Here is a 23,358-nt window from a genome sequence, read left to right on the forward strand (position 1 = left end):
ATTCACTGCCCGGATGTTGGGGTGGGGTGGGTGAATGCAACAATGAGCAAGAGATGAAAATGGAACACTCCTCTGAGAATGCCAGCTTTGCTGGGAAAGGGCTCCACCACAACTGAGGGCAGTTTCCTCACTGACAGGTCTGTAGTATTTGGAAATTACATCCAGAGATATGAGGGAGCTGGTTCCAAACTCCCTCTGTATTGGGATATGAGCTGCTATACCTCAAAGTCCAGACATGGCTAAGTTACATAGATAGGGTTCGTTGGTTGATGGTTTCATTTTTAAATTGTGCAGCTGCATATAAACATTCAGTAGTATGTCGGATTTTGAGCCCTTCACCAGGTGCCAGCAGAGGTGTGTGCGAATCCTTTAGCAATGTTTACCATTTGCCAAATCTCAGAAGACATGACACAACTCCCTGGAGCTGCTCACTGCCTGCATGGTTTAGCTTCTCTGTCATACTCTGTCACTTTGATGGAGGAAGAGGTTAAAACAAACAACCAGGATACAGTACCGGTAAAACATCCTTGATGCACGTACAAAGTCTAGTGTATCAAGTATTATAAATTATATCCCAACTGCTCAATTATAAAAAAAATTCATCTGAAAAGCCTTAGGAGAACCAAATTGTCTTGAATAGGAGTCCCTGCTGCATTGATTAAAACTGAGATGAGTTCTGTGCCCTGTGAGCCCATCCCTTCCCATGGTGGTTCAGAAGCATGATTTGGTTCCCCTCCCCAGTTTGTGTGCACACAGCGGCAGCCCCAAAGGAGAAAATTCAAATCCCAAGCCAAACAGACCTGCAATGGGAGCGGTGCCCACAGCCCCCTGCCCATTGTCCAACTCCACACCTCGCCTGAGGACAAGGGACCAGAGACCCAGCTGAGCCCTGCACCTCGAGCAGCCTCATGGAGCTCCTGAAAAGGGAACCTGCTCACAGACCCGCTCATGGAAAGCAGCAGGGCGAGTGGCAGCAAGTGGTTGGCTGCTGACTGACAGAAGAAGGGACCCCACTTTGTGAGGATGCTGCCCTTTTTTTAGGCAAACCAGTTTGTATGTCTTCATCAGCTGGAAACCTTGTGTCCACAATGCCTGGCAGCCCCCCCAGGTCCCTCCTCACCCACATCGGTGCGTGGTTGGCAAGAACACTGATGTGATGTCCTGGTAAGAAAGGCAGGTAAGAGAAACATGCATGCGAGCAGTTGCTTTTTGCTGCGGCCTTTGTGACAGTGGTGGGAGTTAGTGTTGCTGGGTGGATTCCCCACCCAGGATTCCCGGGGGCAGTGCTGTGGATGACAGTGTGTGCAGCAACCAAAGGGCATCAGTGCGGTGTCACAGGAGTGCTGCCCAGGCTTTGCATAATCCTTGTGAAGCACTATCAGTTAGATAAGGTTTGTGCCTTTTGGTCAGGTCGGGATAACCTGGGCAAAGTTAGCGCAAGCTGCAATAGCACCAAATGCTTCCAATGAGTAACGATAGTAATTTTCCTTACACAATAAATATTTTGGCTTTAGTGATATTTTAATACTTTTAACCATCTGTTCTAAAAGGTGCTTTCTGAGCATTTAGATGGCGAGGTGAGAAGATTGCCTGTGATGATTTTGGCACAGCAATGACTTTGGTCAGGAGTCTCCAGCCCTATCACCAACAGGGTTGGAGTGGTCGATAAGAAACTGATAACTCAACAGAATTCCGTGGGCTTGTTAATAATTCTTCTATAAAAGGTGCACATTTCCCCTGTAGTGTTCAGTCACTTTTAGCATGAGGGGACTCATCCTGGCCTTGGTGCTCGCCCTTGTGGGTAAGTCTGAACTTCACTGGTACCACAGAGCTGCGACGGCCGCTGTGCTCCTCAGGAAGGTGCACTTCCTCAGAGCCTTTCAGGGACATTCCCAGCATAATCTGCTGAAACTTTTTTCTGACTTTGACTGTCAGCTATTGGATTTCTGTGCCTGAGCACAGCAGCATGTAGCGAGCAGGGCTGGAGTGGGCTTGGAGTCCCAGGGGTGTGCTCCAGAAGCCCAATGCTGGCTGTCTGACTGCCATCAGCTCACTGAGTAAATGAATAATAAATGTTAAAGTACTCACAGAGTTTGGGTTTCTTCATGCACCCTTCTCTTTCCTCCCATGCAGGGGCCCAGAAGCATGACCTTGGTAAGTGCACTCCCCCCATCTGCCAGTAGTATGTACCTCCTTCCCACCTCTTCCAATGCTGGGATAGTTCATGTGGCTAATAGCACAGCAGTCATAGTAAAGAAGGCATTTCTGTCAATTATTTTTCAATAGAGCCTGGTTTTCGTACCGGCAAGACCTACGTGTATGACTACGAAGGCCTCATCCTGCATGGGCTGCCAGGCAAGGGGTTGGCAGCATCAGGGCTGAAGCTGATCTGCAGGCTGGAGATCAGCCATGTCTCTCGCAGCGACCACCTTCTGCAGGTATGAAGGTATACCCCTTCCCACGGGTATGTGAACCCATCCCTCCGCCTGCACCACACAGCTTGGGACATAATTCCTGCTGGAAAAATGAACAAGACAGGGATACAAACCTTGCACAAAATCTTAGGGCCCTTCCAGGTGCTGAGACAACCCTACAATCCTGGTGTCAGACTGAGTGGCTTTGCTCAGGCAGCACTCTCACCTGCAGGTCTCTGGAGGGAGGCAGAGCTGCTCCAGTGCCTGAAACCACTAACAAATCCTACTTAGGTTCAGCTCCATGGAAAGACATGGCAGGTTGCTGCTTTGAGGCAATGCCCTTACGATAGCTTTAGTAAAGGCAACAATAAACTTGAGTATGAAAACAAAGAAAATTCAGGTATGAGAAATCCGTGTTTTTCAGCCCAGTCCATGGCCTGAGAATAACTCAGTGCTAAAATCCATTCATTACAAATGAAATTCGCATCTGTCTCCATTATATTCCTTTTGACATTCTTCACATATACTTTAATTAAAATGTGAAGAATTACAATGGAAATGCTCTCACTTGGCATAATGATACCAGATCTGGAAGTGCTGTTACACGTAGAAAAGATTAAAACAAACATCTTAAGAAACAGGCACAGAACAAAAGACGATAGAGAAGGGATAACTGTGGAGAGAGCTCTAAGAGGGCACTTTGCATTTGTCCTAGGAGTTTACTGAATCTGTAACTCTGTGCATCTATTACTGAAACAGTGAGAGGGAATATCTATTTTCAGATACAACACACTTTAAAAACAGCAGGATTTTTTGGTAGCCTCACTAAATTTGGTATAACTTCAGCAATTACAGACAAAAGTCTTGAGTAGGATTTACTTTAAGAGGCAAGCCACCGCTGTATCTCTGATTAAAAAAGCCCAAAATAGAGCCCTAAAACCACACCATTTCTCTCTGCGCAGAAACATGCGCCTCAGTGCAGGAGGGTGGGAGGCATGTCTGCACATGTGACTATGTATTTGCATGCAGGCACACACTTCCCACTAGGGAGCAGTCCAGGACTTGCAAGCAAGCTTTACGGCCCGATACACTCCGAGTGATGACAGCCACTTGCAAAGCAGCTGCCAGCCTCTGCTTCCCTGCTTGCTTCTGCTTCCCCAGCAGTACTGCCGCAGCTTTGCTGCTCTAGGACGTGCTCAACCAGGAGCAGCACCAAAACAGTCTAGGTCGGCAGCTTGAGGGATGTCCTGCTGACTTGAAGGACTGAAGGGAGAACACGCTGAGAAACTGGGGAAAATGGGAGATGCCCTTTCCATACAGATCCCTGGCAGCCGGGCTTTTACTACCCAGTAAGCTTCACTGTGCTTGCTGAACTTATAGACACTGCTTGCATTACCTTATTTTTTCTGCAGTAATCCTTTATGGAAATTTTATTTTTAAGGCGGTGTCCTAGGGGCAGTGGAAGAGTCTGAGGAGAAAAACATCTCCTGAGTGCTGGAGAAGTGCCTGGCCATAGACTAGGAGTGTCCAATTTCACTGTTATTGCACTGTTTCAAGCTGATGGTGAACAAGATGAATGTTTTCCTAATTCTGCTCACAGATCCAATCACCAAAGCTGGAGGAATACCATGGCTTCTGGCCCAGAGACCCCTTCACTCTATCTCCGAAGCTCACAGGGACCATTGCTGCATGTTTCAGCCAAGCCTTTAAGTTTGAATACACCGAGGGAAGAGTGGGAAGTATTTACACCCCTGAGAACTGTTCCATCTTCTGCATTAACCTCGTGAGAGGGATTCTGAACATGATGCAGATAACCATCAAAAAGTCACAAAATGTGTACGAATTACAAGAGGTTTGTTTCTTTCCCATTCTGATTTCACTTTTATGCTCCTTTTACTGTTTACGTAGTATGCCCATACATAACCCTTGCCAGGTATTTTTCACTGACCTATATACTACTGTAAAGAAAGTGAAATTTCCAGTGAAATTTTGTCATGTTTTATGAACACTCACAGTCTGGGATTGAAGGCATCTGCCAGACCAGATATGTTATCCAGGACGACAGCAAGAATAACCGTGCCACTATTTCCAAGAGCAAGGACCTGACGGACTGCCAGGACAGCGCGGTGCAGAGCACAGGCATGGCCTACATCCGGCCCTGCCCCACCTGCCCCATGGTAGGGCTGCGAGCCTGACCCTGCTCTCTGCTGGTGCTGGCAGGGAAATTCGCTTGTCTGTAATCAGTTAATGATTTTCACTTCATATTTATGTCTCTCTGCACTTTTAGAAAGTCAGAAACATGAAGGGCACAGTGCTGTTCACTTACAAGATGAAGTACTTTGACAGTGGAGCCTTGATGACGTCTGCCATGTCTGAGCAGGTGTACCAGATTTCCCCCTTCAATGAGCCCGATGGGATAGCAGCCGTGGAAGCCAGGTGGGCGCACTGAATGTCGAATGTAGTATGGCAAGCAACAGTGAAAGCTCTCGTCTGTCTGGTCACGTTTCCAGACAGTGCAGAGCAATGCACAAATCCTGGATTACTCTGCACTGTGGCAGTGCGGCTGCAGTGCTGGGCACTCTCATCCTGTGGCCCTGGCTGTACATGCTCAACTTTCATGTGATGTGCCACACTGCCACTGAGACATTTCTGTCTTTCTCTTCAAGACAAGAACTGGTTCTGGTTGACATTAAAAGCATTCCCATAAAGGCACCAGATGCTCAACTGCAAAACAAGGGGAGTCTTCGTTATCATTTCCCAGAAGGGCTGCTTCAGATGCCAGTTCCTCTAATAAGAGTCAAAAATGCAGATGTACAGGTAGTAGAAGCTTATTCTTCACACTTTTTCATTATTTATGATGTTTACTGGTCATTTGACGTGTTAACAGCTCTGAAAATTATTTGAGGCATGGCACCTTTCAACTTTCTGTTTTTTCAACGTAGTTAACAGAAACACTGCAACAATTAGTTCAGAATAACGAAGAAGGAGACACTACAGAAGCTTCAATTAAGTTCTTACAAATGGTTCAGTTGCTTCGCGTAGTGACCCTGGATCAAATCGAGTCTGTGTGGGTGCAGTTTGCCAGTGAACCACTGTACAGGTAACCGCACTACTGTCAGGTGGGATTCCCAACCAGAGGAATGCTGAGCAATTCAGTAATGAGTTCTCCCCTCCCTGGCAGGCACTGGTTCATGAGTGCTGTCTGTGCTGCTGGAGCTACCGACACGTTCCAGTTCCTCAAACAAAAAATTCATGATAAGAATCTTAATATCTGGGAAGCAGCTGTGGCTCTCCCTCTCGCCTTCCATTCTGTCATGCCCAATAAGAAAACCCTAGAAGTTGCTTCAGTGAGTACAAATTATCCTCCCGCCTGTTACCCTGCCACTCATTTTGGAGGTGAATTCACACACCTATAAGCAAAGAACGCAGCGTGTTTTATTCTTATTTTGTAAAATGCAAGCTATTAATGAAAATGGAAAATAATTTAGAAAATATTTCCAAACATTTGTTGCAAAAAATTGTACGGAATATTTTTAAAAACTTTCATCGTGAAATTGCTTTTGATTTCATTTTGCCAAAATGTGGTTTAAAAAATCGGACAGACTGAAGAAAATGACACGAAGTAACCAACACCTAAAGTGCATGAATCAGGACTGGAGCAGCTCTGCTTTAATCATAGCTGAATCACTAGCATTTCATTCAAATTCTGAAAATACTTACGAAAAATCCAAAGTAATTTTATTTATTTACTTTTCAGATATAAATATTTCACTGCGTACCAGCTCTAATAAATCAAAATGTTAATGACTATTACTTCTTTCTTCTGCAGACTTTTCTGACCTGTCCCCAAATTCAGAAAGCACCAATGCTGCGAGTACTTGTTTACCTGGGATATGGTAGCTTGGTAAATAAATACTGTGCTCAGCCTTCATTTTGTCCTAACAAACTTCTTCAGGTAGGTGACTCTCAACTCTTATTATTTCATTAGGAGTGAAGAAATTTTTTAAATCCTCTAATTTGCCTCTCGCAATGCTGAAAGTTTGTCAGTGAGGTGTTTATGTGCCTCACTCTTAGCAGTGAGTCCTTCTGGGAGAAAAATCTGAATGGCTTTACTGAGGGTTTTGCACCAGAGGTCATTTTGTTTGTTATGGCAGTGTATATTTTTATGCATTATTGCAGGATTGCTGCCTGATGTAATTAACAAGAGCCTGCTCTGATTTCAGCCACTCCATGACCTTGCTGCTGAAGCTTCCAGCAGAAGCCATGTTGAAGACATGGCCTTGGCCCTGAAAGCTATAGGCAATGCAGGAGAGCCAGCCAGCATTAAACACATCCTGAAGTTTTTGCCAACATTTTCACTTGCTGCTGCAGAATTACCGAGCAGAATTCATGCTGATGCCGTGCTGGCCTTGAGGAAAATAGCCAGAAAAGACCTTGCAAAAGTAACTGAAATTATTATTTATGTGATTACCCTCAAGGGTGTGATTTGGGCTGCCTTAGTAATGAAGGGATAATAAAGCCATCGGGTGATGTTAGGAACTCTGGGCAGATTTTATAGTAACCGGTTTTCCTCTTTTCCACCTTGCAAATCACTGATATTATCCCATCCTTGTTGACATCCTGGGAAGGTAGTTGCTTCAGCCACCATAACACTGTTGCTAATGGCTCTTTCTTCCAGCTCTGTTTATTGTGCACTGAGCAATATCTTCATTTTCAGTGACAGGCTCCATGCTCAATATTTGTTTTGGGTTTTGTTCACCATTCACTGCAGATCAGACACGGACAGTTTAGGAAACACCTCTTCCTGAGGAATTGTGAGGTTTTCACAGGTTGTATCTTCCTTCTCTAGGTAAGGGAGATCACTCTCCAAATTTTTATGGACAGCACACTTGCTCCTAATGTGCGCATGACGGCTTGCATTGTCCTCTTTGAAACAAAGCCTTCTCTTCCTATCGTGGCAGCCATGGCCAACTCACTGCTGACGGAGACCAGCTTACAAGTGGCCAGTTTCACTTATTCACACATGAAGGCGTTGGCAGTAGGTGGGATCCCACAGCTCTACAATCTGTAAGCAGATGAAATACAATTTTTAGTTGCAAATGGTAATATAAATTTTTCTCAGTTTTCCAAGAATTTGGTCACAGTTGACTATCTTCATATGATTTTAACTCTTCATTACTCAGATCTGCTGCTTGCAACATTGCCATTAAACTTCTGAGCCTCAGATTTGACAGGCTGAGCTATCGTTACGGCAAGGTCATTCATGCTGGTGGTTATTCCTGTGAGTACCAGATGCCCTGTTCACCACTTAGGCTTACATAGCTCAGTGCTTCTACTGTGTTTCATAATTTCCATACAAAACCTTGCTGTGGGCTGTGGGCTGTGGGCTTAGTGCACCCTTCAAACAGAAGAAAGCACCAGAGCCTCCTAAAATGCAAAATCCTCTTAAGGTGTTCTACTACTTTTTGGGTATCTGATGGGGAAAGAAGTATCTGTGCATGGATTTAGACCTCCTGCTTTGATCATTGTGATTTTTTTTACTCTGCCCTCAAACAAAGGTCCCTTCTTGAAGTTACAAGCTTGAGGACCTGTGGGGCTGAATACTGGCAGAGTCATTTGCCGTCTAGTACAGCATGCACCTAAGGCAGCTTAAATTCACCAGACACCTTGGAGACCCTAAAAAAAATCTCTTCTGGTTTTTGTTTGTTGTAGATGTGTATAAGGCTGGTGCAATTTGGAGGGTCTATCTAATGAACAGTCCCAACACTATGTTTCCATCTGATATAATCACAAAAGTAAGAGGATATTACGCAAATACTGCAACAGATATTGTAGAAGTAAGTATTTCATTAAAACAAGCTACAACCGCGCTACAGACATCATTATTTGTTAATGCATGCATTGACTGTCTGTGAGGATTGATGTGGAAGGGAAAATTTATATAATGATTATGATTTTACTTGTATCTGGGCTTCTTGACAAGTGGACTGAACACTTTCAGTATAGGCATGAAAATCTATGAGAGCAAAGGAAAGCTTACATAGCAGAGTATTTGTCTGCCTACCTAAAATCACATTACATCTGGGATGTTTTATGTAAGTACAGAGAATGAGCAGCTGAAATTAAATTTCGGGCAGCAATGCAGCCCCAGCAGCACAAAGCTCCATGTAACAGCATGCAGGCATTAACTCACCTTCTTAGGTAAGTTTTGTAGCCTGTGCTGATCTTTGAGCTGCCCTAAAATTATCCTTGCTGACTAATTCAAAGCTAGCTCAGCACATCCTCAGCATCTGAAGTCATAGCCAGCAGTCACTTGCCAAGTAATCATAAACTTATAAGTGCTGGGGCTTCATGTAGTAGAGTTGTCTTGGTGAGTGTAATATCAGATACAAAGGTATTCCTGAGTTTTCTGGTACTTGAGCTGTAATGCTTCATGCTGTTTCCTACAGATTGCTCTCCGGTCACAAAGCCTAATCAATATCATCAGGAAACAGAATATTCCCTTTGCTGAATATGATACATACAAGACACTGAAGGAACTTGGTAAAACGGTATGCCTTTATCCACCCTCCTAATTTGTTTGAATAGACAGTTCCCACCAGCACCATGGTTGCATCAGCTACCATCCTAGCCACCCCTTTTATGTTTCAGTCAGCCATCCTGTTTGGTCTCAGAGAGATGTGTTTGGTTAGACTGTACTTACACTGAGCACAGATACCATCTTTTCACTCAATGTGTGTCAGCACACCATGCAAAGCTGCCCTTAATGTACAGTACAAAAGATGATGACAATGATGTTAGGCAAAATTCATGTGGTTTAAAGTGTATGTTAAAACACAGTAAGTGGTTGCTCTTCTCTCTTAAAATGATTAGTGAATAAGACTTTTGTTTATGAGCCCTTGGGTGTCACCCATTACTTAAGTAGCAAAAATTACCTCACTTACGACACTCTTATGTAGGGAAGCACCCACTGACATCAGTTAAGCAACATGAGAAAGGTCACATCAGTTCATGCCTGTAAGATGGCTATCATTTTTTTGGCTAAGTAACCATATTAGTATGCTTCAGATGTGATCTACTCTTTGTTAATACAATGATGTACATTAAGAAACTGTTTCTTCCTTTTCTCCTTCACCTCTCCTTAACACCACAGCTTCTGGGGTGGAAAGAATTGCCTCCCGAAGATCCTCTGCTGTCTGCTTACATCAAAGTGTTGGGCCAGGAGATTGCCTTCATTGACATTGACAACAGCATCATTCAGCAAGTCATGAAGGTAGTGACAAGGCTGTAGCCTTTTCTGTCTGTGTTACTGAATAATTTCCCTTCCCCAACTCACCATACCTGCTCATTTAATCCATTTCTCTGTCTTCAGAGTCTAACTGGATCATCAACCTGGCAGCCAGCAGTGAAAAGAGCGGTGGAGAAGGCCCAGCAAGGTGTTTCAGGCCGATGGGCAATGCCAGCAGTGGTGGCCGAGCTGCGGCACACGGTCCCCACGGTGCTGGGCCTGCCGCTGGAGCTCAGCATTTGCGGTGCCGCGCTGGCCCAGGCTGCGGCCGCCGGTGAGCGTGGGACACCTAACAGCTATTCCTTCCCAGCAGCTGTTGTTCCATCCCTTTGCTGGAATTAATTCCCTCTGTAATCTTGAAAAATGCTCTTGTAATGTGGAAATACTAGTGTCCAGGAATCTCCAAAAGGGCTGTGAAGTAATTATCATGTTGCACTTAGGACGTATTTGTATAATTCTGTTTCAAGAGTAATGATCTTCAAATAACCATGGGAAGTATTTAAAAATGTAGAAGCACAGCTTGCGTACGAACTACTGTGTTAATTGAAAAATTGCATGTCCGGGATTTTTTTTTCTCTGCTCATGTAATTTCTCTCTGTCTTTTACAGTTGATATTAAGATGTCACCACCATTATCGGATAAATTCAGACCTTCACAGTTGTTGGAAACCAACATGGGTATTCATGCTGATATCAAGCCAAAGTACGAATGACATAGATTTTCATATGTACATACACACATTCATTTATATTTATATTTGAAGTAGGTGTGTTGGATAAGGATGTTGTTTGTCCCAAATTTGGGATGGCTGTACTAGTCCTGAGCAGTGAACCTGTAAGAAAGCAACACAATCATGTGATGCTTTGTGACCTTGCAAGCCTAGCAAAGTGCACAGCGTCAAAAAGGAATGAGGTGATGTTCTGCCATTGCTGAAAATGCTCACACTTTTACCTGTTCAGTGACTAAAGCTACTAAGCTGTGAAGACGTATTTGCTTATGTTTAATTTCTTTTCTTCATCACCGGAAGTTGCAAGCTGGGGAGATTTTGGGGAGAAAAGGAAAACATTTCTAGATAGAGAAAAGCAACAGCAACTGTACTAACAGTGATAATAGTAATAATGATAATAAGAACAGTGATAATAATAAGCAATTAGACAAAATCGGAAGCTAGAGGAGGATTCTGATGTTAGCTTGTCTTCAAGCAATGTATCAGTGATAAAGCAGTGAGAAGATCCATGTTCACTTTGTTCATCAGATAAAACCTTTTACTCTCCAGTGGCACTTCAGCTTTTTTATCCTGTTACATCTTTTTAATCTGTCAGCAGTAGTTCTTGCAATAAACAGAACGTTATGAAAATTCAATTCTGCATTTCAAAGATAAAAATGAGTATATTAATTTGTAATTATGCATGTTTTTATTTCACACTTTCAGAGTATATCTTCATATGATTGCAATGATGGGTACTAATACTCAGTACCTTCAGAGTGGTCTTGAACTTCATGCAGAGTTCAGTGCCAACACTACAATGAAATTTGATGCCAGGATAAACATGAAAGAGAAGAATGTGAAGATTGAAACCCTTCCCTGCCATCAGGAGGTTGAGCTTGCAGCTGTAAGGTACAGAAGAGTTGGCCACACATTGCTTGTTGTGTGTTAACTGATTGTGAGCTCTCCTTTATAAATTATGAATGTACAACTCCTTTTCAGACTCAGCTGTACTTGGCATCCATATGAAGCTTAGTATTCTCTTTTTCATTGCTCATCTCTCTCCAGTATTAAAGATGATGGTGGTAAGCAAAATTAGAAGATGTTATTTGCTTTCTTTTTATCATCTCCACAGGAGTGAAGCTTATGCTATTTCAAGAAACATGGAAGAAGTAGATTCTGAAAAGAAGTCTTCTATTCTCCCCAAAGGAGAAATGCCAACTGTCTCCAACCAGCATTTCCAGTCATCAGAAATCTTTTCAAGAGCCAGAAGCTGGGAGGTAACAAGGCCTGTACTGCAGGCAGGTAGAGAACAGATAGCTTCCCAAATCCCAAGAGAATCCCTGCAGGGAAGTGCAGAAGCCCATTCTCTGCAGTGCTCTTTGGCTTCTCAGGCCTACTGCTGGCACGGGATGGATATGTTAAACAGCTGCAGGAAGACTGTTATCTTCCAGCAAGTCCTGGAGGTTCTCCTTTGGGAGTTAGTTTGAGAAACACTGCCTGGGAAAGGCTGGCTAGGTGACCTGACCACAACACGTTTGGGGTTGGACTTGATGATCTCTGGAGGTCCCTTCCAACCCCCACATAATGATTTTGTGATTATGTGATTTTGGAAGAAACCCCACTTCTTCCAATGCTTGGGTGTATAATTTTAAGCGATGCTTCCTTTCTCAGACAAGACTGTCCTCATTTTCATCATTAATAGGAATATAGAAAAGATCTTGAGAGCTGTAAAATATTTTACCATGCTTTTGTTTAATGCAGCAAAGAAATATTCACAGTGTGATATTCAAAGGACACCTGCAAGGTTCAGAAGAGGAACATCATCATGGTGAAGGACAAAGGTCTTATGCACACATTATATGTAGAAAATTAGCCAGTTTGGGATGTTCCGCTTGTCTCAGCCTAAAGTCACGGAATTCTGCTTTCTTAAGAAATACCTGTCTGAACAAATTAGTTGGAGAACTTGAAGCCAAAATAGTTTTGCAGCCAGGTACAGTAACAAAAACAAGCTTTTCTGTCAATCTCTGTGAATGATACTCAAATAGCACAATGCTGGAACATAAGTATCTTGACTTTAGTTCATACAGATGCTAATATTGAAAAAATACAGCTGGAGATACAAGCAGGAGCCAAAGCAGCTTCCAAAATAATTGATGCAACAAGTTCAGGACCTAAAGAAGAGAAGGAGCCATCTCTGTATGAGAATATTAAAGCTAAACTGAAGAAGATTCTAGGCATTGAAAATGTGTTCAAGGTAGGAGACTTCGAGTGTGGCAGGTAGGAATAATTTCCCTCAAATGATGCCAAGATACAATGTCTGCAGCCTATGGGGCAAAAAGGTTGTATTGCCTTGAAAAGCTGTGGTGAGCAGCTTGTCTGACAGCCAGAGAAATGTTACAGAGCATGCTGTATATAAGCTGTTCATAACTCTTTGAACTGTTTTTGGAGGTTGCAAATAAAACACATCGTCATAAGAAGTGGATTCACAGTAAAGTAAAGGCTGCAGTTACAGACCTCTGGGAAGAGCCCAGTGCAACCCCACTTTCCAGTTCATCTTCTACTGATTCCTCTGCTGAGGGTAAGGAGCCCGGAAATAAACGTGAGAAAGATGAGATGTGGCAATTTGGGAAGAAGCATGGCTCTGTAAGCAGCAGCAGCACTGGCTCTGGTAGCAGTAAGACCTGCAGCAGCAGTAGAGAGGACAGCTCTGGAGACAAGCTCTGCAGTGTGGACACTGAATATTTCAACCAACAGGTAATTCACTCAGACTGGATTTTTTACATTTCTGTGGTGAATGTGAGGTAATTTAGTAGAGCTCTTTCCTGTTTTCAATTCTCTGGCTCTCTGAAGCATTTCAGTTCAGAATTTCAAATTCCAGAAGATTTTAGTTTGAAATGCTTTAAAATTTGCATCTAGTTTTGCTTTTTCTCCATACTCAATACTGATTTTTTAATGCATTTGTCAAAAGTTATTGTTCTTCTCTTGAATCTTATCTATTCATCTTTGCAGGCAGATCTACCCATTTACCAGTTTTGGTTCAAGCCAGCAGATGAACAGGTATATTTTCTGCTTATGCTGTGGACAAGGCCTATAACTGCTCTCATTAGCTTTACTGGAACTTAGGTTAATGAGAATAAAATCATCAGAAATAAGTTCTACAATAACTTGCAGTGGTAAACAGCTTACTTCAGAGTGATTTTCTGTTGTTGCAGGACCCACGAAGGAAAGTTCAGAACAGCAGCATCAGCTCCTCTTCTTCATCATCTAGCGATGAAGGCATCTCTATGCCTGTGTCTCAGGTGAGAGTCTTCATATACAAGAAGTAATTAATGTATGTTAATGATAATTGAATAGGAAAAATATGCTGATTCTAAGACCTTGCCAGCTTCATCTGGACTAATCTTTTCATAGACTTCATTGCTTGTACCACTGCTGCTCTCCTTGGCCAGGTGGGCATCTTTGTCCCTCAGCTCTGGTAGGACAGGAACAGCCAGGCTGGCTGCTGCCAAGCAAAGGGCTCTGAATTTGAAGGAGTAACAGGTTGCTACTCATGCAAGTAGCCCGCTCTGGACAGCATGACCTCCTGGATCCTTCCATCAACAAAAACTATCTCCATTTTAAGCAGGCGTCTAAACAATTTTTATCAGAAAGATGATCAGCGAAACTGCAGGTTGATAAGACAGCAATGCTGAGCTGGGCAGTGTCGATTCTTTATACAGTAGGGTCCTACTTCATGCTTCCTTTTTGTTATGCTACCAAAAGTTTCACAGCATTATACTGTTTTACTTTTGTAGGTTGAGCTCTCTGTTGAAAGTGGAAAACTATGCACAAACTGTATCGATTGCGTGATGGTCTATGATGCTGTCATGTAGTTTATATGTAGTTCATAGACTTTTTGAATGAAACTTTACAAATGCTTTTTTGTTTGTGAGTTGCATCTAGTAAATTTAGTGCTTTGTTTACATCTTTGGTCTCTCTTCTCTACTGACTTAAGCCTATGTTCCTGGGAGACAGCAAGCCACCAGTACTGACTGCAGTTCTTCGTGCCATCAAAAGAAATGAGCAGCCGACAGGATACCAGCTTGTACTGTACACTGACAGACAGGCCTCCAGGCTGAGGGTGCAGGTGTTTGTTTCAAGCATCACAGAATCAAATAAGTGGAAACTCTGTGCTGATGCTTCAGTAGTAAATTCCCATAAAGCACTGGTGGGTTTTAAATATGATCAGCTCAAATGTGAAAGAAATTTAATGATATTACTGTGCTTTGTACACAAAATATGTATTCTCCTCTACTAGGGTACCCTTAAATGGGGTAAAGATTGCCAGGACTATAAGGTTGCTACTCAGATTGCAACAGGGCAATTTGCTGCACATCCGGCTGTACAGGTGAAGCTAGAGTGGTCAAAAGTGCCTTTAAGTGTCCGAAAAACTGCCAGATGGTGAGTTTTTACTCTGTTTTTTGAATAATTCAACTATGTCAATGCTTCAGATAATTATAGAATCAATTCTGCAAATCTGAGCTGGGAAAATTTCCCTTAATTGATATGAGTTTATAATATCAGATGACAATTCTGTTTTTTTCTGGCACTCATTTCATCAAAACTTAGTGCTTTTTTTGTTTGCAAGATAACCAGATGAAACAAAGAGGATGATGGGATTAACATAATTTCCTGTAGGCTTTTATTTTAAAGTGCTGAATTAGGAACTTGTTCTCCTGATGCTTCATAATCAATGTAGGCTCTGAGCAGAAGCCTATATTTGGTTCTTTAGAGGAGCTTGTCTCTTACAGACTGTACAGTGAGCCTTAAGAGACTCATTTCCTAACATAGGAAATTTACTTCCAGTTTCTGAAGGTGATGTGAATATTTTGCATTTGGCTTATTGCACGCTAAATAGCAAGTGATGCATGACATTTAGTACAAGAAAACTACTGTATTCAGTTTATATGTGCATCTATCCATATATGTTGACATATTATATTTATTATCTGATGTATTCATTCATCCGTTATACTTACCCACATTGCATTTTACCCACAACAATGCAGAGATCCATATCAATCCTCTCTTTTTAACAATGATACCAAAATACAGATATATATAACAATCCAGTTATGCAGGCAACACATGTTAAAGGGGTACAAGTGATTTAGTTAACAAATGTCTTCTGAAAAGGATAACTACTTCTTAGATTGTATTACCTTGATGTGCTGTACCTGCCATTACTATAGTAGAGGAAAGCATCCAACTGACTATGCTGGAACATAGCCACGGAATTCAGCTTCATTCTGCACTGAGACTATACCTTTTTTTTTTCTTTTTTTTTCTTTTTTAGCAATGTTTCCTGTATTTCTCTATTTGAATCCCAAGCCTATAATGTCTGAGTATAGAGATCCCTCTGTCATCTCATTGATAATCTTAGTGCTAAGATTGACAATCCCTGCTAAAAATGACTATTGCAGGACCAAAACATTAATAACTAGGCATTTGTTTTTTAGGACTTCTGTCTTTTAGTTTTTATTTAATTGGAGTTTGCTTTTTAACTGTGTAAGTATTTAAAACTAGTTAGCTGTACTTTTCTTCTCATATCATGCTGCTGTTCAGTCTCTTGAAGGCTGTTTCACCCACTAACACTGTTAAAATCTTCGCATCCCCCTTCCCATACAAAAGACCATGTGTTAGAAACCCTGCTACATAATGTATATCTAAGAGAGTACATATTGCTATAGGGACTGTTTTAGTCTGAATGAATGATAAAGGATCTTTTCAAGGATGGATGGTTTCAATCACTTACTTCCTTTCTTTTCCAGGTTCTACACATATTTTCCAGGAGCTGCATATATGCTTGGCTACTCCCAAAAGCAGCAGCGTGGTCCTTCTCACCAGGCAGCCATAGTGATGGCTCTGACGTCTCCAAGAACATGCGATGTGGTCCTGAAGCTACCTGAGGTAACTATTTCCACCATCTTTTGTCCAGAAGCACTAAGTACATATGAAATTGAGGATTAATAGCTTTTTTAGCTCACCATCTAAAAAAAAATTTCATTTATTGATCCATAAAGAAGCTTCCCCGTCAAAGGGCATTGTGTTCACATAGATGATTCCATTATGAAGATGTCTTAAAAAGCTTCTCTTTCTCTCAAGTAGTGTGTAAACACATGAAATAAGAAAGAGGCTACAGTACCATAATCATACTGATAACACATTAGCAATTACTGATTAAGGAGACTGCTCCTCCAGAACTCTTCAGGAAGAAGGCAGGTTTTGCTGTGCCTTCGGAGAGATAATGAAAGCAGGCTGTAGAGAATCTTGACAGCCAAACAATAGCCCTCAACATATAGGCAAGAAAAAGGTGTTCATCTCAGGTAAGCAAACCATTTGGATTGTGAGCATGATGAACAACTCACGAAACACTCATGAATTGATAAGTACCAAACCTAATTTATAACACTGCTATTCTATTGATAGCAGATGTGTCAAGCTATAAAAATATTTTGTGCTGTAGAGAGAAGACTTGATTTATTTTAAGCTCTGACCTAAATCTAGGTTCTAATTTAGATTTCAGTAAATACAGGTTTGAATGCTATAGGAAAATTCTATTTCAGCTCCACATTGTATATGACATTTGCATTCATTCATGTTTGTTTTCTGACTGATTTTCAGCTCACAGTTTACAGCAGAGCCATCAGGCTTCCCCTGCCACTTCCTTCAAGTTCAGATACACCAATCTCAACACTTCCATCCTCCAACTGGAACGTCTTTTACCAAGCAGCCTTTTCAATCATTGAAAACCTTAAAGGTCAGCAATTAGCTATCTGCACAAGTATTTAGAGCTTCAAAAATCAGCTGGACTTCACATGGAAGTAATTTCTTTCTGAAATGAAAATCTATGAGGCTGCAAAGTTGTGAGGAAAAATAAATTTTTGTTGGCAAGAGTAAATGTTCAATTCTATGCCAAACAGCAACAGTACATCTCTCAGTACATCCATTTAAACTTCACTGTAGATATTGTTCCAGGAGGAAAAGCATTTAAAAATTTATGAGAAAGATGTTTAAGTGAACTCCGTTTTGGTGTGCTCTACTTGAATAGTACTGTTACATAGCAGCTAAAGCAGCTTCAAGAATGCACCCATTACTTTCACTTCTTGAAGGTGAAATTTGAAAAATTATTTTTTCGTTGATGTCTTTAAGAGATACATAGGTTAAATTTTAAATTGAAAGACTTTACACCAAAATTGGTCTATTAATTAAAATTGATGTAAAATAGTTTTTAATTGGAGCAAGTAGACTTTCCAACAAAATACAATTACAGTGAAAAAAGGAAAAATCTAGTACAGTGTTTTGTTTGTTGTTTTTTCTTCTCCCCGTTTTCTTACAATTTCTACTCCTGATTATGTCTCAATATACATAACAGCAACACTTGTCACTGAATTTACTCTTGTGCTAGTGATATGTAAATTGTCAACAAGAAATTCTTTTGGCTACAATAAAGTTACAAAAGCCAAAAGGCCACAAACAGAGAGCTGCACCCATTCTGAGCAGAATTTATCTCTCGGTGACTGAATTGTGAATGGGTCGCTGTGCTGCTTGTGGACTGACTAAGTTTTGATTTGCAAATTCAAAAATTAATCTGAAGGAATCATTTTTCTTTTACATGGAAGTAGGTAAAACCAGAAAATCTTCAACAGTAAAACATTAAAAACAATACACAAATCTAAAATAGAATAACTGTCTTAAAATACAAAATGTTTACTTTTGTGGGTTTTTTTCAGCTCGTTGTTCAGTTTCCCAAAATATGATAACAACCTTCAATGGAGTTGAGTTTAACTATTCAATGCCTGCAAATTGCTACCACATCTTGGCTCAGGATTGTAGTTCGGAATTGAAGTTCCTGGTGATGATAAAAAGACTTGAAGAATCTACTGACCTTACAGCATTAAGCGTCAGACTTGCCAACCAGTAAGTAATTGCAAATGTAATGACAGATAGATATCAAGCTGATGATGCTATAAATGTGAAGACCAGGTTGTTTGGGCAGATCAGTACTAGCATAAAACTCATGGAAAAATTACTGACGTCAGTGGAAAGATTTCTAGGAATGTCACTGAGGATTTCCTTTGAAAAGTCCTTCATTTCTGAAACACACTGTCTCAAACTCTTCATTAATTTGTTAGTATTTAACCATCTTATTTCTTAGTAATTAGGTAGAAACATAAATCCAAGAGACTACTGTAATAATTTAGCCTGAACTCCTGTGCTAAACTAATAACTAGGACTAGTTAATATCTGCAGTCATCTCATCAGTGATGTTGAGAAGTGAGTGTTAAACAGTGCCAGTCCCAATACCGACCCCTGAGGAACATGGCTTATCACTGGTATCTACCTGGACTCTGAGCTACTGCAACTGCTTGAGGGCAAACACCTAGACAGCTCCTTGTCCAGCTGTGCTACAGCCATCACATCCATGTCCCTTCAAGTCAGAGACAAGGATGTCGTGTTGAACATTGCCAAAGGCTTTGCACAATTCCAGGTAGATTATGTCAGTTGTTCCTCCCTTATCCACCAGTACTGTAACCCTGTCATAGAAAGCCACCAAATTTGTCAAGTGTGATTTGCTCTTAATGAAGCCACGGTGTCCCTAGTTGCCCCTCTGTTTTCTACTTATCGTAGTTTCCAGGAGGATCTGCTCTGCAATCTTGCCAGGCGTTGATACATAATTTTCCAAATCTATTTGAAACTAATTTAAGACAAGCTTTGTTTCATCTTGGAACAGCCATGGGCTCTTTTTTAAAAAATATAATCTGATACTTCAAGTAGTATGGGATTATGCATACCAAAGTCATCACAGGGAATAATCTTCAAAGTGCATGTATAAACTTTGATCTGTAAGGTTTAAAATTATCTGAAAATTGTCTGCGTAGCTGTGTCATAATCTTAGAGAAACAGAGAGAAACTAGTATTCCCTGCAATGTTTTGCCAAAAAAACAGAAGGATGCTTGTTTTATTAACCATATTTTTTTGTGAAAGGACATTCCTTGGCACTGCATTTTCCTGTTTGTTTTTTTTTTTTTAATAAGTGTACTGATGTGTTTTTGATGTATTTGTGCATCAGGCTTCATTAGAACAAACACTGCTCTCAAGAATATACTACAATACACAGGCTATTCAAGCTGTAAGAGATTGTAATTGATGTAAGGAGGTAATTCTTCCTCTGGAATGTAAAGCACCTTCAATTTATATGAGCTATATATACAGAGGAACTATACTGTTTTGCAGCAAGGATCCATATAGTCTAGTGTCTGACTGCCTGAACTATGGCCACAAGCAGACACTCAGAACTCGATGAGACCAGGGAAAGAGCTTTTGTGAGCAGTCACCCTGGAATGCTTTCCTGGGTTCTCTTAACTTTCCTCACAAAAGTTAGCAGGTAATTCTTCTCAGAGTGATTCAAGCATCCTGCAGTGTTGCTTCTACCAGGATTAGAAACTGTGAACTGAGCCATGAGAAGCACAAGCACTTATTTACATTCATTTTCTTTACTTAAAGTGAGGTTGACATGTATATTTCCAATGGACTAATCCAGCTGAAGATTAATGGTGTTCAAACCCCAACAGATGTTCCGTATACATCTAAGTCTGGTAGGAGACTCAGCTTTATATTATGTTTAATCTTTTCTGCTCTTTTGAAAAATTACATGATCTTGCAAACCTCTCTCAAGATAGAGATCATTCTATTACGAGAAACAACTAGATGATTTCATTATAACTTAATCCTGACTTTCATGGGAGTGATAGGAAAGATGGGCAAAGAAAGAGATGCCAATCCTGTGTATCTGTAAACCATATAGTGCAAGGCTATGGTCCCTTGTGATGTCCACTGAGACTCAAAGAACGGGTAACCAGATCTCCCCCAGCCCTACACTCTGACTGCATTAAGGTCCCAGGAATTTGACTGGTGGTTAAGGTTGGATCCTAAAATAATAACCTCTCATTTTGCTCATTTGTTGCAGGTCTGCTGATAAGCAGTGAAAAGGAAGGCTTGTCATTAAAAGCCCCTGAATATGGTGTAGAAAAACTATACTATGATGGACATAAACTTGAGGTATTTTTTTATTATTATTTTCAGAGGATTTATTTTTAGAAGAAAAACACCTAAAAGTGTCTTTTCTTTATTTCCACAAAGATTCAGGTTGCTTTCTGGATGGTTGGAAAAACATGTGGTATTTGTGGAAAATATGATGCTGAGAAGAAAAGAGAGTATCAAATGCCCAGTGGATATTTAGCTAAAGATGCAGTGAGTTTTGCTCAGTCCTGGGTCATCTCAGAAGACACATGTACTGGAGGTATCTAGATTACTGCTTACTAATTAAGTAGTCACATGAGTAACCATAAGATTTACATAACTATGATAACATAGTTTATGTTATCATATTATTTTTGTCATTAATCCTCTTGAGATGAATGGAAAGCTAAAAATATTTTTTCCCCGAGTTTGGCAGTTCACTGCAAAATCTGGATTTGTTATGTTCTTCTGTAAATTCTTCCACATTACCAAGCTAGTTGAAAACTTGCGTGTTCTAGATATAATTATAAACCTAAATCTTCCTAAGCTGATAAATTAATATGAAAGCTAGGTAGTTTGACTGTTGACAAAAGATATTGTATCCTCTTCATAACAGTTGTGGGATTTTTGCTTCCTTCTTTCTTTTTTTTTTTTCCAATTTGCATTATGTTATTTCAAGCTTTTAAATCCCATTAAAAGATATATATTATATATATATATATATATATATAGCTCTGGCTAAAAACATAGAGGGAACCTGAGGTGGGAAATAATTATTTTAACTTACTCAGACTAAAGGCAGAATTAATCTGAAACTTTCAGCCTTTGAATGACTGTTCTTCCCATTTAGCTCCTGTACAAAAACACATAACTGGACACAGTAGGGTACACTGCATTTTGTATGGGAACCAACTCTGTGGGCAAGCTGTCGCGTTTTTGGAACATACTCTTCCATCAGTCCCCCTTGGGGACACTGGTCTAGGCATGCTCAGCCATGGCAAGGCTGTGATGACAGGCACAGTGCAGAAGTGGATGTATGGATGTGTAGGAGCCACAACAAAACTTAAGTGCTGACACAGTTTGGGTAAAGCTTAGTGTCAGCTGAGCAAGGTTTTCACAAGCATCTTTTTTGATTTCTTCACTTGTGCCTGTGCTGGGGATTGTATCCCAAATGCCCTATTCTTTCACAGAGTTTGACAGAAAACAGCCTTCCCTTCAATGAGAGTAGTTTTATATATCTTGTGACCCTCAATATTGTTCACTGGTCTTAATTGTTGTTAATACTACATATTGAATTCAAAAAGTTATTCATAGAAATTTTCTAGTTTATTTAAAAGAATTCATGTTTTATAGCTTGCAAGCTGCAGAGGAAATTTGTCAAAATTGAGAAGCCAGTTGCATTTGACAAAAGGGCCTCAAAATGCTTTTCCATTGAGCCAGTTTTACACTGTGCAGAAGGCTGTTCAGCAACCAGGACTGTTCCTGTCTCTGTGGGTTTCCACTGTGTACCATCTGGTGAGTATACAAATTCTGTACTTGTGCAACATGTGCACAGCACAATGCGTGTGTTAGAGTGCAATTCCTCAGGCTCAAAGGAGACCTTGCTGTTCTCTACAACTTCCTCAAAGGAGATTGCAGTGAAGTGGGGGTCAGCCTCTTCTCCCACGTAACTAGTGATGATGAGAGGTAAAGGCCTTAAGCTGCATCAGCAGAGATTCAGAATGGATATTAGGAAAAATTTATTCTCTGAAAGAGTAGTGATGCATTGGCACAAGCTGCCCAGGAAGGTGGTGGAGTCACTGTCCCTGGAGGTGTTCAGAAATTGTGTAGATGTGGCACTGAGGTACGTGGATTAGTGGGTGTGGAGGGGATGGGTTGATGGTTGGACTTCATGATATTAGAGGTCTTTTCTAATCTTAATGTTTCTATGATTTTATGATTCCTACTCTTATGCTGCTCCCTACTCCTCCTCCTCACCACAGTGAAATACAGAGCCATAGCCCACCTTAAGGCTCCAGGGGATGTAGATATACAAGCTCAGCTTGTGTGTATAGGAAAAAAAGCTCAGTCTCAGGCAGTCTCAGGCATCCCATTTCATCCTCTCTGGATAAAAAATGATGGAATATTTCAAAATCTTTGCACACCAGCAAATAAGCTTTATTAGCTTATTTCTTAGCTAGAATTCATGCTACCTAAATATAAATGATCAAAGAAGTGAACTTACTTTTTGTAACAATTACATTAATTCAACAGTGATACTCACTGAACACACAAGCACGAGCCTACTCTTGCTTTCAGGACATTTTGTGGAGAGCTATACCTATGCACTCATTTTGGCATGAACTTGCATGCCATTTATGTAACACCACATCACACACATGCTGATGTGAAAAGCTGTGAACCTTCCAGGCTGATGATTATTAGCACTGAGTACCTCGACGTATTAAGAAACCCCTCACGTGGCTCCTTTCTCCTCTCATTTACAGACTCCACACTCGAGCTGGAGGAAGAGCAGGTGAGGTTAGACCAGAAGTCCGAGGACTTGGTGAGCAGGGTCGATGCCCACACGGCGTGCTCCTGCGCCCAGCAGCCGTGCTCAGCGTGACGCTCCGTATCACGCGACGCATCACGTTTCTATCAGCGTTAGCGCTCACTGTGGACACAACCGTGTTGGCCGGCAGAGCCGAGGCCGAGCCTGCTTCACTATGCTGTTTTCCTCCGCAGTTATTTTGAGCTCCTCACAATAATTGCAAATTCCCTAAAGCCGGTTCCATCTTTTAATAAAACACTGCTCTTTAAAAGCACCTCAGTGGAGATGACTATTTCTTCCTGCACGCGTGCCGCCCCAATCAGAACCTCCAGCCCGGACCCGGGCCGGCCCCTGC

General features: G+C 41.2%; 1 protein-coding gene across 1 annotated transcript; it reads left to right on the plus strand.

Annotated features, from left to right (window-relative positions):
* Positions 1-1,761: 1,761 nt before the first annotated feature.
* Positions 1,762-23,271, plus strand: LOC100550551 (vitellogenin-2-like). Its single transcript, XM_031554979.1, has 35 exons — positions 1,762-1,801; positions 2,134-2,154; positions 2,287-2,438; positions 4,015-4,266; positions 4,430-4,591; positions 4,702-4,850; positions 5,081-5,231; positions 5,357-5,514; positions 5,596-5,761; positions 6,244-6,369; positions 6,638-6,856; positions 7,264-7,481; positions 7,598-7,695; positions 8,127-8,251; positions 8,864-8,965; positions 9,568-9,687; positions 9,787-9,976; positions 10,311-10,404; positions 11,135-11,320; positions 11,544-11,688; positions 12,173-12,401; positions 12,490-12,665; positions 12,860-13,165; positions 13,421-13,468; positions 13,624-13,710; positions 14,406-14,618; positions 14,709-14,851; positions 16,222-16,360; positions 17,075-17,210; positions 18,184-18,370; positions 19,958-20,049; positions 20,421-20,512; positions 20,594-20,753; positions 21,827-21,988; positions 22,960-23,271. Exons 1-35 carry the CDS (start codon positions 1,762-1,764, stop codon positions 23,076-23,078), a joined length of 5,163 nt encoding a protein of 1,720 aa, XP_031410839.1. The 3' UTR covers positions 23,079-23,271.
* The last annotated feature ends 87 nt before the right edge of the window (positions 23,272-23,358 follow it).

This window comes from Meleagris gallopavo, chromosome 10 (assembly GCF_000146605.3).
Source record: "Meleagris gallopavo isolate NT-WF06-2002-E0010 breed Aviagen turkey brand Nicholas breeding stock chromosome 10, Turkey_5.1, whole genome shotgun sequence".
Lineage (NCBI taxonomy): Eukaryota > Metazoa > Chordata > Aves > Galliformes > Phasianidae > Meleagris > Meleagris gallopavo.

What these genes read in the sequence shown, in the direction of transcription:
- LOC100550551 (XM_031554979.1), top strand. Translation starts at nt 1,762, where the DNA reads ATGAGGGGACTCATCCTGGCCTTGGTGCTCGCCCTTGTGG. An exon ending in ATAGCAGCCGTGGAAGCCAG is followed by an intron (nt 4,851 to 5,080) that starts GTGGGCGCACTG and finishes TTTCTCTTCAAG; the next exon opens with ACAAGAACTGGTTCTGGTTG. An exon ending in GGCCCAGGCTGCGGCCGCCG is followed by an intron (nt 9,977 to 10,310) that starts GTGAGCGTGGGA and finishes TGTCTTTTACAG; the next exon opens with TTGATATTAAGATGTCACCA.